The 15956-nt window shown below is 46.0% G+C and overlaps 1 protein-coding gene across 1 annotated transcript in view; it reads left to right on the plus strand.

The window, feature by feature from the left end:
* Positions 1-15956, plus strand: part of arhgef2b (rho/rac guanine nucleotide exchange factor (GEF) 2b) — a 54707-nt gene that overhangs the window by 17926 nt on the left and 20825 nt on the right. The window contains exons 3-15 of the mRNA XM_075466435.1: positions 2719-2786; positions 3853-3916; positions 4006-4138; positions 6462-6565; positions 6658-6801; positions 8222-8472; positions 9890-10015; positions 10179-10296; positions 10383-10631; positions 10727-10803; positions 12886-13058; positions 14969-15036; positions 15389-15598. Of these exons, the coding sequence (XP_075322550.1) occupies positions 2719-2786; positions 3853-3916; positions 4006-4138; positions 6462-6565; positions 6658-6801; positions 8222-8472; positions 9890-10015; positions 10179-10296; positions 10383-10631; positions 10727-10803; positions 12886-13058; positions 14969-15036; positions 15389-15598 (1785 nt within the window). The remainder of the gene's footprint in view (positions 1-2718; positions 2787-3852; positions 3917-4005; positions 4139-6461; positions 6566-6657; positions 6802-8221; positions 8473-9889; positions 10016-10178; positions 10297-10382; positions 10632-10726; positions 10804-12885; positions 13059-14968; positions 15037-15388; positions 15599-15956) is intronic.

The raw sequence follows: 15956 nt of genomic DNA on the forward strand, positions 1-15956 counted from the left end.
AAGAGGGACTTTCGTGCCGTGGCTGGACTGCCGATCATAATCGGAGCAACAGACTGCACACATATACGCATCAAAGCACCAAGAGCTGAAGGCCAGGTGGGTGTGTCTCCATACAGCGGGGGGGAAAACTGCTGTATAGCCCAGAGAAGGCATGCCAGATGTGCACAATATTGCCATGAACGAGGGTCTCCACCTGAACCAGCCCAGGCAGACCAGAAGGTGCCAGAAGACCCCCCTCATGGACCCCCCATCAAAGTTGCAGTCATCGAGCGCCTGGCCATGGAGAGACGTTTTTTTTTAAGCCATTTTCATATCAAACTATTTCTTCTTTATTTCGGTGACATTACGAACTACAGGTGACACGGAATTAACAGCACTCCTAATAACTTCCCATTTCTTGGCTTTAGAAGGTCCCGTAATTCCACTGCTGACTCTACTAAAAATGACAGATTTTCAGAGCTCCTAAAGTTGTTCTTTCTGGATCTCTGAAAGCAGAACTTCAGTCTCAGAGTCCCTAAAGTTGTTCTTTCTGGATCTCTGAAAGCAGAACTTCAGTCTCAGAGCCCCTAAAGTTGTTCTTTCTGGATCTCTGAAAGCAGAACTTCAGCCTCAGAGCCCCTAAAGTTGTTCTTTCTGGATCTCTGAAAGCAGAACTTCAGTCTCAGAGCCCCTAAAGTTGTTCTTTCTGGATCTCTGAAAGCAGAACTTCAGTCTCAGAGTCCCTAAAGTTGTTCTTTCTGGATCTCTGAAAGCAGAACTTCAGTCTCAGAGCCCCTAAAGTTGTTCTTTCTGGATCTCTGACAGCAGAACTTCAGTCTCAGAGTCCCTAAAGTTGTTCTTTCTGGATCTCTGAAAGCAGAACTTCAGTCTCAGAGCCCCTAAAGTTGTTCTTTCTGGATCTCTGAAAGCAGAACTTCAGTCTCAGAGCTCCTAAAGTTGTTCTTTCTGGATCTCTGAAAGCAGAACTTCAGTCTCAGAGCCCCTAAAGTTGTTCTTTCTGGATCTCTGAAAGCAGAACTTCAGTCTCAGAGCCCCTAAAGTTGTTCTTTCTGGATCTCTGAAAGCAGAACTTCAGTCTCAGAGCTCCTAAAGTTGTTCTTTCTGGATCTCTGAAAGCAGAACTTCAGTCTCAGAGCCCCTAAAGTTGTTCTTTCTGGATCTCTGAAAGCAGAACTTCAGTCTCAGAGCTCCTAAAGTTGTTCTTTCTGGATCTCTGAAAGCAGAACTTCAGTCTCAGAGTCCCTAAAGTTGTTCTTTCTGGATCTCTGAAAGCAGAACTTCAGTCTAATTTAGGGCGTGGAGTATACAAATCTACTATCCTCGTGCACGTACACTTAAATATGCACAGGTGTGATTCATCATTTACGCAGGTCGTTCACACACTTTTTCCCAAGTTAAGAGCGTTTGTTGAATCTGACGGGGTGTGTTCGTAGAGACCTTCGTACCAAAGAAGTGAGAGAATTTTAGAATAAACATAGGAAAATGTTCCTGCATGAGGCCCAATGTCCTTTGGACAGACCAGACCAAAGTGGAGATGTTTGCTCATAATGCACAGCAGCACGTTTGGAGGAAACCAAACACAGCATATCAGCACAAACACCTCACACCAGCTGTCAGCACGGTGGTGGAGGGCTGATGATCTGGGCTGGTTCTGCAGCCACAGGACCTGGGCACCTTGCAGCCATTGAGTCCACCATGAACTCCTCTGAATACCGAAGTGTTCCAGAGTCTTACCATTGCTATGCTGATGACAGCCAAATCTATGTGCCCCTAAGGAAGAAGGATGCTTTCTCCTTTAAACCACTTCTGTTATGTCTTGAAGACATTAGGCAAGGCAAGGCAAGTCAAGGCATCTTTATTTATACAGCGCATTTCATACCACAGGCAACTCAATATGCTTTACATAAAGACAAGGCATTTAAAAGAGCAGCATAAAGCAGCAATTTAAAGAGAAAAAAATAGAATAAAAATTAAAAACACAGTTAAAAGCAATCAAAGAAGAGGGGAAAAGAAAGATATAAACTCAACCATAAGCAAACCGAAAGAGAAATGTTTTTAACCTGGATTTAAAAGTGCTTACAGTTGTGGCTGATTTCAGTTCTGCTGGTAGTTTGTTCCAGATGTGAGCAGCATAACGGCTAAAAGCTGCTGGTAGTTTGTTCCAGTTGTGTGCAGCATAACGGCTAAAAGCTGCTGGTAGTTTGTTCCAGTTGTGAGCAGCATAACGGCTAAAAGCTGCTGGTAGTTTGTTCCAGCTGTGAGCAGCATAACGGCTAAAAGCTGCTGGTAGTTTGTTCCAGTTGTGAGCAGCATAACGGCTAAAAGCTGCTGGTAGTTTGTTCCAGATGTGTGCAGCATAACGGCTAAAAGCTGCTTCACCGTGTCTAGTTTGAACTCTCCCATCTGTTTCTGAGTGTGTGACCCTGTGCATGTGCATGTTCAACAGGTGCCAACCTGGATGGGTTGAAACCGGAGGACAAATTTCGTGTGTTTGCATGACCAATAAATCGGATCTTAATCTTAAGAAGAGAAGAATCAAGGTGTTGATGGTCCAGTCAGAGTCCAGACCTCAGCCTGACTGAGATGCTGTGCAGAAACCAGTGCTGCAGGCCTCAATGAGCTGAAGCAGCTGTCTTACTGACTCTCTCCCTCTCTCTCCCGCTTTCTCCCTCTCTCTCTCTCTCCCTCTCTCCCTCTCTCCCTCTCTCTCTCTCTCAGCCTGTAATGTCACCATCCACAACCGCTGCAGGGACAGCCTGGCCAGCTGCGCCAAGATGAAGCAGAAGGTAAAACCTGTCTGTCTGTCTGACCACCTGTCTGTCTGTCTGACCACCTGTCTGTCTGTCTGTCTGACCACCTGTCTGTCTGTCTGTCTGACCACCTGTCTGTCTGTCTGACCACCTGTCTGTCTGTCTGTCTGACCACCTGTCTGTCTGTCTGTCTGACCACCTGTCTGTCTGACCACCTGTCTGTCTGTCTGACTGACCACCTGTCTGTCTGTCTGTCTGTCTGACCACCTGTCTGTCTGTCTGTCTGTCTGACCACCTGTCTGTCTGTCTGACTGACCACCTGTCTGTCTGTCTGTCTGACCACCTGTCTGTCTGTCTGTCTGACTGACCACCTGTCTGTCTGTCTGACCACCTGTCTGTCTGTCTGACCACCTGTCTGTCTGTCTGTCTGTCTGTCTGACCACCTGTCTGTCTGTCTGTCTGTCTGTCTGACCACCTGTCTGTCTGTCTGTCTGTCTGACCACCTGTCTGTCTGTCTGTCTGTCTGACCACCTGTCTGTCTGTCTGACCACCTGTCTGTCTGTCTGTCTGACCACCTGTCTGTCTGTCTGACCACCTGTCTGTCTGTCTGTCTGTCTGACCACCTGTCTGTCTGTCTGACCACCTGACTGTCTGTCTGACCACCTGTCTGTCTGTCTGACCACCTGACTGTCTGTCTGACCACCTGTCTGTCTGTCTGACCACCTGTCTGTCTGTCTGACCACCTGTCTGTCTGTCTGACCACCTGTCTGTCTGTCTGTCTGACCACCTGTCTGTCTGTCTGACCACCTGTCTGTCTGTCTGACCACCTGTCTGTCTGACTGACCACCTGTCTGTCTGACTGACCACCTGTCTGTCTGTCTGACCACCTGTCTGTCTGTCTGTCTGACCACCTGTCTGTCTGTCTGACCACCTGTCTGTCTGTCTGACCACCTGTCTGTCTGACTGACCACCTGTCTGTCTGTCTGTCTGACCACCTGTCTGTCTGTCTGACCACCTGTCTGTCTGTCTGTCTGACCACCTGTCTGTCTGACTGACCACCTGTCTGTCTGACTGACCACCTATCTCTCTCTCTCTTCTACAGCAACAGAAACTGGCTTTGGCAAGAAACAGTTCATCTTTACAGAACGTTGCATTACGGACAAAGAGTGAGTCAACCTTTCTATATCCACCAGTCTTCCTGTACCCATCTTCTGCCTCCTCCATAATGTTATTCCTCCTTTCTCCTCCTCCTCAGCTCCAATGATGAAGGAGCGTCCCAGTTCTGCCATCTACCCCTCGGACAGCCTCCGTCAGTCTCTGCTTGGCTCCAGGCGGGTGCGCTCCGGCCTCTCTCTCGCCAAGAGCGTCTCCACCAATAACATTGCAGGGTGAGGATCAGCAGAGAGCTGATTGGCTGTAGATTATTCAGAGAGGAATCATTGCAGAAACTCTTTATTGTCATTTTACCAGAAGTTTACCGAATCTGCGCCTAGTCCAACTGTCCTTCTATCCTAACCCTAACCCTTCTATCCTAACCCTAACCCTTCTATCCTATCCTTAACCCTTATATTCTATCCCTAACCCTTCTATCCTATCCCTAACCCTTCTATCCTATCCCTTCTATCATAACCCTACCCTTATATTCTATCCCTAACCCTTCTATCCTAACCCTAACCCTTCTATCCTAACCCTTCTATCCCAACCCTAACCCTTCTATCCTAACCCTTCTATCCTAACCCTAACCCTTCTATCCTATCCTTAACCCTTATATTCTATCCCTAACCCTTCTATCCTAACCCTAACCCTTCTATCCTAACCCTTCTATCCTAACCCTAACCCTTCTATCCTATCCTTAACCCTTATATTCTATCCCTAACCCTTCTATCCTAACCCTACCCTTATATCCTATCCCTAACCCTTCTATCCTAACCCTAACCCTTCTATCCTATCCTTAACCCTTATATTCTATCCCTAACCCTTCTATCCTATCCTTAACCCTTATATTCTATCCCTAACCCTTCTATCCTATCCCTAACCCTTCTATCCTATCCCTTCTATCCTAACCCTACCCTTATATTCTATCCCTAACCCTTCTATCCTATCCTTAACCCTTATATTCTATCCTTAACCCTTATATTCTATCCCTAACCCTTCTATCCTATCCTTAACCCTTATATTCTATCCCTAACCCTTCTATCCTAACCCTTCTATCCTAACCCTTCTATCCTAACCCTACCCTTATATTCCATCCCTAACCCTTCTATCCTATCCCTAACCCTTCTATCCTATCCTTAACCCTTATATTCTATCCCTAACCCTTCTATCCTATCCCTAACCCTTCTATCCTATCCCTAACCCTTCTATCCTAACCCTAACCCTTCTATCCTATCCCTAACCCTTTTATTATATCCCTAACCCTTCTATCCTAACCCTAACCCATCTATCTTATCCTTAACCCTTATAGTCTATCCCTAACCCTTCTATCCTATCCCTAACCCTTCTATCCTATCCTTAACCCTTATATTCTATCCCTAACCCTTCTATCCTATCCCTAACCCTTCTATCCTAACCCTAACCCTTCTATCCTACCCCTAACCCTTTTATTATATCCCTAACCCTTCTATCCTAACCCTAACCCATCTATCTTATCCTTAACCCTTATATTATATCCCTAACCCTTCTATCCTAACCCTAACCCATCTATCTTATCCTTAACCCTTATATTCTATCCCTAACCCTTCTATCCTATCCCTAACCCTTCTATCCTATCCTTAACCCTTATATTCTATCCCTAACACTTCAATCATAACCCTCACCTGTCTCTCACCCGTCTCTCACCTGTCTCTCACCCGTCTCTCACCTGTCTCTCACCTGTCTCTCACCTGTCTCTCACCCGTCTCTCACCTGTCTCTCACCTGTCTCACCTGTCTCTCACCTGTCTCTCATCTGTCTCACCCGTCTCTCACCTGTCTCTCACCTGTCTCTCACCTGTCTCATCTGTCTCTCACCTGTCTCTCACCTGTCTCTCACCTGTCTCTCATCCGTCTCTCACCTGTCTCTCACCCGTCTCTCACCTGTCTCTCACCTGTCTCTCACCTGTCTCTCATCTGTCTCTCACCTGTCTCACCTGTCTCTCACCTGTCTCTCACCTGTCTCTCATCTGTCTCACCCGTCTCTCACCTGTCTCTCACCCGTCTCTCACCTGTCTCTCACCTGTCTCTCACCTTTCTCATCTGTCTCTCACCTGTCTCTCACCTGTCTCTCTACTGTCTCTCACCCGTCTCTCACCTGTCTCTCACCTGTCTCTCATCTGTCTCTCACCTGTCTCTCACCTGTCTCTCATCTGTCTCTCACCTGTCTCATCTGTCTCTCACCTGTCTCACCTGTCTCTCACCTGTCTCTCATCTGTCTCTCACCTGTCTCTCACCTGTCTCTCACCTGTCTCTCATCTGTCTCTCACTTGTCTCTCACCTGTCTCTCACCTGTCTCTCACCTGTCTCTCACCTGTCTCACCTGTCTCTCACCTGTCTCTCACCTGTCTCTCATCTGTCTCTCACCTGTCTCTCACCTGTCTCTCACTTGTCTCTCATCTGTCTCTCACCTGTCTCTCACCTGTCTCTCATCTGTCTCTCACATGTCTCTCACCTGTCTCTCACCCGTCTCTCATCTGTCTCTCACCTGTCTCTCACCTGTCTCTCACCTGTCTCCCAGGGGATCTGAGGACTCTATGGGTCTCAGGAGGATTCTGTCCCAGTCCACAGAGTCGTTGAACTTCAGGAGCAGAACTCTCTCCATGGAGTCTCTCACAGACGACGGTCCGTCGAACACTTCTTATTGATCACAGTTTCAGCTGTTTCAGCCTGCAGTCACATGATCACTGCAGTGCTGACAGGGTTCCTGTGTGCAGGAGACTGGTGGTGGAGCCCCCTGCTGGAGGAGCTGCAGGCTGAGGGCAGCTGTGTTCAGGCGGACAGCTGGAGTCTGGCTGTGGAGGCCAACTACCTGCAGACGCAGCACAAAGACGTCATCAAGCAGCAGGACGTCATATACGGTGAGAAAATGTTAACCCTAACCTACAGGCATGATGGAAGCTGCTTCCACAGATATGTATAGAATGGCTAGATGTCTCGTCCGCGTTGCTGGGCAACGGAGTTGAACGTCCGCAGATGGCCGCCATCTTACCACAGGCAGCTCTCTCGCCGACAACATTGTGTTGATGGTGAAACATTCAAACATTCAGACATAACTTGCTTAAAGCAATACTATGTAACATTTCTACCTTAAAATAACAGCTTGAAAAAAATTGTGTGGCTAGAATGAGTTTTAATATTACGATCGGCCTGTCTCCTGTGCCCTTCGGGGGTCTGAGTTGGAAAAACTGCGCTATGTAACTTTGCTGGAGCGGCCCGGGAGCTGAGCGGAAGTACTTCGACTTGCTTTCTGGCACACCTACCGCAGAAACAAATAGACCCCTCTCACACTCCCAGGTACATTTGATTACTCTTACCTTCTCGGTTGACATAGCTTGCACCTTCTGACTCCTCGCCAGTTCGTCAACAAACGTGAAACGTGAAAGCGAAAGGGTGTTGTATTTACGACAGTGTAACCGTACATTACCTCCAAGCCTGTAGGGGGAGCTCCAGAGTGGGCTTTTTGAGAAGTTACATTGTATTGCTTTAATTCTCAAATGTTTAAGTCATTATAAACATCAAAGTAGTAAGCTAATTATCACACTACAGACGAATTCCATATTTATTTTTTAAAATAAAAAACGTAAATATTTCACGTTTATTTGCCCCATGACTCAACTTTATTTACCCCTTGGGATGACTCCCTCAGGGAAATTCAAGTCCCCAGTAGCTCCAAACACACACATAGGATCTCTATAAATCTAAAATACAGTATAATATAGAATAATTAATATAATATATCATTAAAATATAATTAACATAGAATAATCTAAAACAAGATATACAAAGTAAAGAGAGTTAAATAAAATAAGTTATAGCACTATGGTTGAGTTATTGCCCATATTGCACTACACTTGTGTTAATTACACATTGTATGCACATAGTCTGACCATAAATAGAAAAGATATTGCACAGTAGGGACGTGAATTATTACACAGATGACCGAATAAATAAAATATCGCACATGGTCTTTTAGTATGTAAAACAGTGTAAAATGGTGGAGATTTCTGCGAGATAAGAGTTATTACTCTTATCTCTTATCAGCGTCAGAGCAGATCACTTACCGTAACTCAGGTTACCTCAGGTTTGGCTGTCTCCCGGACATCTCACCCTGTGGTAAGATGGCCGACCTGTGCGGACGTTCTAAACTCAGACGTAACACATCGAGCCATTCTATACATATCTATGGCAGCTTCCTTCAGTTGTTACCCATCAGGACAGGATAAAGTCTGCATCAGAGACACAGACTGACTCAGAAAGCCTCTAACTGCTTTATCCCAGAGCTGATCCAGACGGAGTTCCACCATGTACGGACACTGAGGATCATGGAGGGGGTGTACCGGCGGGGGATGCTGGAGGAGGTGATGCTGGAGGCCGGCGTGGTCCACACCATCTTCCCCTGTCTGGACCAGCTGGTGGAGTTCCACTCCAGCTTCCTCTCAGAGCTGCTGAGCCGGAGGAGGGAGGGCCTGATGGAGGGCAGCTCCACCAACTTCACCGTCCGCAGGCTGGGAGACCTGCTGCTCCGTCAGGTAGGGACGTAGTTAGATTTTCATAGATCAGATGGAGTTTCACACACTAAAGAAAGTGAGCAACAGTTTGACGTTTAAACAGAAAGAGAACAGGGGGGGTTTTGCTCCATCTGCTGGACGTCCTCAGTCACTGCCTCACTGCAGAGGCTGATCCCACTGAGGACTGAATTCAATTCAATTCAATTCATTTTTATTTATATAGCGTCAAATACAACAAATGTCATCTCAAGGCACTTAGATAATAAAGTCCAATTCAAGCCAATTGGAATTCAATTAATTGTAATCATAATTATTCATAAAATAATCCAATTCGTTCATATAGAGCCAATTCAAAAACAGTTTCCTAGCTAAGGAAACCAACAGATTGCACTGAAACTTTGTCTTCGGTCCAATCTCCCATCCTGAGCGTGCCATCAGAACCAGAACCAGAACCAGGAAGGGTGGCCATCAGAACCAGAACCAGGAAGGGTGGCCATCCGCCTCTACCAGCTGGAGTTTGAAGCTTCTTTATGATGAACATTTAATGTCTCAGATCTGTCCAGGACAGCATAAAGGCAGCAGTTGGACACTTAAAGTTATTAAAAAGGGAAAGATTGGATATCATCCTCCCTGTTCTGGGGTTTGAGTTCTTCAGACAGAACGCACCAATGAATCATTGGTGTGATCTGATAGTTCTGGCAGCTACTTTGGGAGAAGGAGAACCCTCATGCCCTGCGGGACATTGTGTACATGGCAGGACTCCTGGGGGAAGTGGAGGACTGTGTGTTTGTCGATGTTGTCAGTCGTGGACGTTGAAGATTTACACACTTTTGGATTTATGATTACTGATTTCCTGCTGTTTGGAGTTGGAGGATACCTGGCATATCAAGAAATTAAGAAAGCGTGGGCAGCGTTTGAGGGGGTCGGCAGAGCAATCAACACTCAGACTGAGATGCTACGTGAGCAGAATGGGAAGCTGCATGCGATCCTTACACAGGTTCAGCGGGCCGGCTGAGGTTCCTGGACTCAGAAGAGAAATGGAATAAATCTGGGAGAAAGCTGATCGCTCGGACCGGGCGGAAAGGTCCTGGAATTTGGCTGTACAACCCACAATTTGGCTGTTTGGATTCACCATTGAGACGCACCAGCAAAGACTTCAAGGCAGGCGGAAAAATGACGAGTCTGCCTGACCCAAACAGTTTTTGTTATCTCAATCTGGCTCCCCTGTGCTGGCCTTGGCTGCCAGCTGCAGCTTCTCCTGGATGTTATTTTAATAAGACGCTCTGCCCCATGTGCTCTCTCCCCTTCCTGAGGACTCCTGTGGAAACTGTTTAGGCTGGCTGATAAAATTTCCATCGCATTATCTTTCTGTCCAAAGCAGGTCATTTTCTGGACAGTTTAACATCAAATTAAACCCAACATGTGTGTCTGTGTGCAGTTCTCAGGCCAGTGTGCAGAGGACATGAAGAAACTTTACTCAGAGTTCTGCAGTCGACACCCGAAAGCTGTGAAACTCTACAAAGAGGTTTCAACCCGAGACCGAAGACTGCAGCAATTCGTCAAGGTGAGACCTACACCTGGTTCAGGTCTGGTTTAAACCTGGTTCAGGTCCGCTTTAAACCTGGTTCAGGTCCAGTTTAAACCTGGTTTACACTGGTTTAAAGCGGGTCGAACTGGGTTCTGTGCTGATGTTTTCTTTCTTTCTTCTTCTTCTTCTTTCTTGTCAGCGTGTCTGCCGCGGGCCTCTGCTGCGTCGTCATGGCGTCCAGGAGTGCATCCTGTTGGTGACACAGCGAATCACTAAGTACCCCGTCCTCATCCAGCGCCTCCTGGACAACACCAAAGGTGAGCGCTGACCTCTGACCCTTGACCCCTGACCCTTGACCCCCTGGGTTCCGGTCCCATAGCTCACCCTGGTGTGCTCTGTGCAGGCAGCGAGGAGGAGGCGCAGGCTCTGAAGCAGGCGCTGGTCCTACTGAAGAGCCTCATCAGCTCGGTGGATCAGGAGGTTCTGGAGCTGGACCGAACCAGGAGGCTCCAGGAGATCCAGGCCCGTTTGGACCCCCGAGCTCAGGCCCAGGTCCAAGGAGGAGGAATGTTCAGGGGAGGGGAGCTGCTGAGGAGGAAGCTCCTCCACGAGGGGACGATCCTCTGGAAAGTCCAGGGCTCCAGGATGAAAGGTAGAGACGGAACAAAAAGAGTCGTTTTCTGATCATTCATCACGTTCTTTACCTTTGTGGGCGGAGCTTACACCAGCCTTTATGTTTGTCTCCAGATGTGCAGGTTTTGCTGATGTCGGACATTTTAGTTTTCCTCCAGGAGAAAGACCAGAAATACACCTTTGCATCACTGGTGAGTCTCACCTGATCAGACCGAATGTTAAATATCCAACTGTGATCTTTTTTTTTTTTTTTTATGCATGTGTTTATTAGTTTTTGTTTGCAAATTACATCAAGTCAAACAAGGCATTAATACATGCAACAAAGCAAACTTTTCCTCCCTATTCTCCCTCCCCTCCCCTCTTCCCCCCACCAAATAAGTATAAGAAAAACATGTTAAAACTCTAAAAATAAGATGAAGATAAAGCAAAAAAGCAATAAATAAATAAATAAATGAAATAAAAATAAAACATAGAAATAGAGATAAATGAATAAATATATAATAATACATACTTTTTAAATATATGTACTGAAAACAGTTACAGCGCTAATGAGTATTAAGGGCGTTTCTCAGAACATTATATCGTATCACGCAGACATTCTACTCCCTCAAAGTCTCTTCTTGCTGGAGCAAGTTACCAACATTAGCATCATGTCTTAGAAAACTTATAAAAGGTCTCCAGGTATCATCAAAAGCATGTTGTTTCCATCTAATAATGTATGTTATCTTTTCCATTGTCATGTTTGATGCCATCTCTTTAATCCATCGTCCTATTCTTCGTCCATCAACATTTTTCCAATGAAGGGAAATTATACGTTTAGCTTGTAATATACACATATCTACAAATCTACTTTGTATGTGTGGTATAGTTGGATATATGCCCAGAAGGAAAAGCTTATGGTCCAGTGGTAACTTCTTAGCTAATATTTGATCAATCATATTAATAATATCTTGCCAAAAGGATTTCACAATCTACTGTGAGATCTTTAAGATATGATGGAGCTCGGTCATTAAGAGCTTTATATGTGAGGAGAAGAATCTTAAATTCTATTCTGAATTTAACAGGGAGCCAATGAAGAGAAGCTAAAACTGGAGAAATATGATCTCTGCTGTTAGTTCTCATCAGAACTCTGGCTGCAGCATTTTGGATCAGCTGGAGGCTTTTCAGAGAATATGTGGGACAGCCCAATAATAAAGAATTACAGCAGTCCAATCCTGAAGTAACAAATGCATGGAGCAGTTTTTCTGCATCACTCTGAGACAAGATGTTCCTGATTTTAACAATATTACGAAGATGAAAGAAGGCAGTCCTAGAAACCTGTTTTATATGCGAGTCAGAGGACAGATCCTGGTCAGAAATAACTGAGGAAACACCATCCAGAGTAACGATAGAACCAGACAGTTTCAGGTCCAAAGATAACGACTTCAGTTTTGTCTGAATTTAACAGCAGACAGTTCTGAGTCATCCAGGTCTTTATGTCTTTAAGACATGCTTGTAGTCTGACCAACCTATTGGGTTCATCTGGTTTTATAGATAAGTACAGCTGAGTATCATCAGCATAGCAATGGAAATTTATGCCATGCTGTCTAATAATGTTACCTAATGGAAGCATGTATAAAGTGAAAAGGAAAGAGTTCAGTACAGCCGCCCAGGTTGTACAGTTTGTGGACACAAGCGGCTGAAATGAGTTTTCTTCAGTCAGCTGAGGTGGTTCATCTGGTTCGGATGCCTCCTGGTTGCTTCCCTTTGGAAGCTTTTTCAGAACTCAGAACCCAGAACTCTCTGGAGGTGTTATATATCCCATCTGGATGTTTGCCTTTCCGTCCTGGACCTGTTGCCTCTGGGTGACCCGACAACAGATCAGAGGAAGATGATGCATGGATTAAAATCGATGGTTTAAAAGAAGCTATTGCTGTTGTTAGAGAGTTTGATTGGACAGAAACAATATAAATACAAATCAGGTTCTAAAGATACTTCTAAAGATGCTGTACTGGATGATGCATCAGTGATAATGGTGGGGAGGAATCTTCTCTAATAAAAAATGTTTTATCAGTGAAGAAGCTCATGAAACCATCACTGCTGAGAGTTTAAGGAATACCTGGCTCAGCAGAGCTCGGACTCTTCGTCAGTTTGGCTACAGCGCTGAAGAGAAACCTGGGATTGTTCTTATTCTCTTCTATCAGTGATGAATAATAAGCAGTTCTAGCTTTACGAAGGTGTGTATTTAGGCTGTAACCCTGAAGTTCACCTGCCTTTCTGTTCGCCTGTTTCAGGATAAGTCTCCGGTGGTGTCCCTGAATAACCTCATCGTCAGAGACATAGCCAATCAGGACCGAGGGATGTACCTGATCAGTGACTCCGCCCCTCCAGAGATGTACGAACTGTATGCTTCATCTAAAGATGACCGCAAGACGTGGATGAGCCGCATCCAGCAGACCGCCATCAGGTGAGTTTTACAGCCTCCTGTGGGGTACTGTGGGGTACTGTGGGGTTACTGTGGGGTTATTGTGGGGGTACTCTGTGGGGTACTGTGGGGGTACTGTGGGGTACTCTGTGGGGTACTGTGGAGTACTGTGTGGTCCTGTGGGATACTCTGTGGGGTACTGTAGGGTACTGTGGGGTACTCTGTGGGGTACTGTGGGGGTACTGTGGGGTACTCTGTGGGGTCCTGTGTGGTCCTGTGGGGGTACTGTGTGGTACTCTGTGGGGTACTGTAGGGTACTGTGGGGTCCTGTGGGGGTACTGTGGGGTACTGTGTGGTACTGTGTGGTACTGTGGGGTACTCTGTGGGGTACTGTGGGGGTACTGTATGTTACTGTGTGGTCCTGTTGGGGTACTGTGGGGTACTCTGTGGGGTACTGTGTGGTCCTATGGATCCTGTTTTGTCCTGTATGGTTCTATGGATCCTGTTTTGTCCTTTATGATCCTATGGATCCTGTATGATCCTATGGATCCTGTTTTGTCCTTTATGATCCTATGGATCCTGTTTTGTCCTGTATGATCCTATGGATCCTGTTTTGTCCTGTATGATCCTATGGATCCTGTATGATCCTATGGATCCTGTTTTGTCCTTTATGATCCTATGGATCCTGTTTTGTCCTGTATGATCCTATGGATCCTGTATGATCCTATGGATCCTATGGATCCTGTTTTGTCCTATGAATCCTGTATGATCCTATGGATCCTGTATGGTCCAATGGATCCTGTATGATCCTATGGATCCTGTTTTGTCCTTTATGATCCTATGGATCCAATGGATCCTGTTTTGTCCTATGAATCCTGTATGATCCTATGGATCCTATGGATCCAATGGATCCTGTTTTGTCCTATGAATCCTGTATGATCCTATGGATCCTGTTTTGTCCTATGGATCCTGTATGATCCTATGGATCCTGTTTTGTCCTATGAATCCTGTATGATCCTATGGATCCTGTTTTGTCCTATGAATCCTGTATGATCCTATGGATCCTGTATGATCCTATGGATCCTGTATGGTCCTTTGGATCCTGTTTAGTCCTGTATGATCCTATGGATCCTGTTTTGTCCTATGGATCCTGTTTTGTCCTTTGTCCTGTATGATCAGATGGATCCTGTTTAGTCTTGTATGATCCAATGGATCCTGTTTAGTCCTGTATGATCCTATGGATCCTGTTTTGTCCTTTATGATCCTATGGATCCTGTATGATCCTATGTATCCTGTATGGTCCTATGGATCCTGTATGATCCTATGGATCCTGTATGGTCCTATGGATCCTGTATGATCCTATGGATCCTTTATGATCCTATGGATCCTGTATGGTCCTATGGATCCTGTATGATCCTATGGATCCTGTTTTGTCCTTTGTCCTGTATGATCCAATGGATCCTGTTTAGTCCTGTATGATCCTATGGATCCTGTTGTGTCCTTTATGATCCTATGGCTCCTGTATGGTCCTATGGATCCTGTATGATCCTATGTATCCTGTATGGTCCTATGGATCCTGTATGATCATATGGATCCTGTATGATCCTATGGATCCTGTATGGTCCTATGGATCCTGTATGATCCTATGTATCCTGTATGGTCCTATGGATCCTGTATGGTCCTATGGATCCTGTATGATCCTATAAATCCTGTATGATCATATGGATCCTGTATGATCCTATGGATCCTGTTTTGTCCTATGGATCCTGTTTTGTCCTATGGATCCTGTAGGATCCTATGGATCCTGTTTTGTCCTATGGATCCTGTATGATCCTATGGATACTGTTTTGTCCTATGGATCCTGTATGATCCTATTGATCCTGTTTTGTCCTATGGATCCTGTATGATCCTATGGATCCTGTATACTTACAGCGTGGTTTGTTTTCCTGCAGCTGTCCATCAAGAGAGGAGTTTCCTCTCATTGAGACTGAAGATAAGGCCTTACTGCGCCGCCTTAGAGGTACTGCTTCACCTCCTCCTCTTCCTCTTTCTTATCTTCCTCCTCCTCTTTCTTCTCCTCCTCCTCTTTCTTCACCTCCTCCTCCTTTTAACTTCTTTTTAACTCTTCCTCCTCCTCCTCCTCTTCATCCTCCTCCTCTTTTTAACTTCTTTTTAACTCTTCCTCCTCCTCCTTTTAACTTCTCTTTAACTCTTCCTCCTCCTCTTTTTAACTTCTCGTTAACTCTTTCTCCTCTTCCTCCTCTTTTTAACTTCTTTTTAACTCTTCCTCCTCCTCCTCTTTTTAACTTCTTTTTAACTCCTCCTCTTCCTCCTCCTCCTCCTTCTCTTTTTAACTCTTTCTCCTCCTGCAGCGGACATCCAGCAGAAGGACCGGGAGGTGCTTGAGCTCCTCCAGGAGCGAGCGACCCTGTTCTCAGACCTGGTGCAGGCCACAGCAAGAGGAGAACCAGGAGAGGAAGGAGGCCACGACGTCAGGACCTCCTCCTCCAGGAACCTGTTCAGGGCCGACACTCCTCACGCCCCCAGGGCCGAGCCGCTGCTCCTGGCAGCCATCGGTGAAGGTAAGGAGCTGTTGGGTTAGGGTAACCTAACCTAGGATACCTAGGGTACCTAACCCTGAAGGAAACGGGTCGGAGCCTGAAACTGTTGGATTAGGGTAACCTAACCTAGGATACCTAGGGTACCTAACCCTGGAGGAAACGGGTCGGAGGCTGAAACTGTTGGGTTAGGGTAACCTAACCTAGGATACCTAGGGTACCTAACCCTGGAGGAAACGGGTCGGAGGCTGAAACTGTTGGGTTAGGGTAACCTAACCTAGGGTACCTAACCCTGGAGGAAACGGGTCGGAGGCTGAAACTGTTGGGTTAAGGTAACCTAACCTAGGATACCTAGGGTATCTAACCCTGAAGAAAACGGGTC

This window comes from Odontesthes bonariensis, chromosome 5 (assembly GCF_027942865.1).
Source record: "Odontesthes bonariensis isolate fOdoBon6 chromosome 5, fOdoBon6.hap1, whole genome shotgun sequence".
In the NCBI taxonomy this organism is placed as follows: domain Eukaryota; kingdom Metazoa; phylum Chordata; class Actinopteri; order Atheriniformes; family Atherinopsidae; genus Odontesthes; species Odontesthes bonariensis.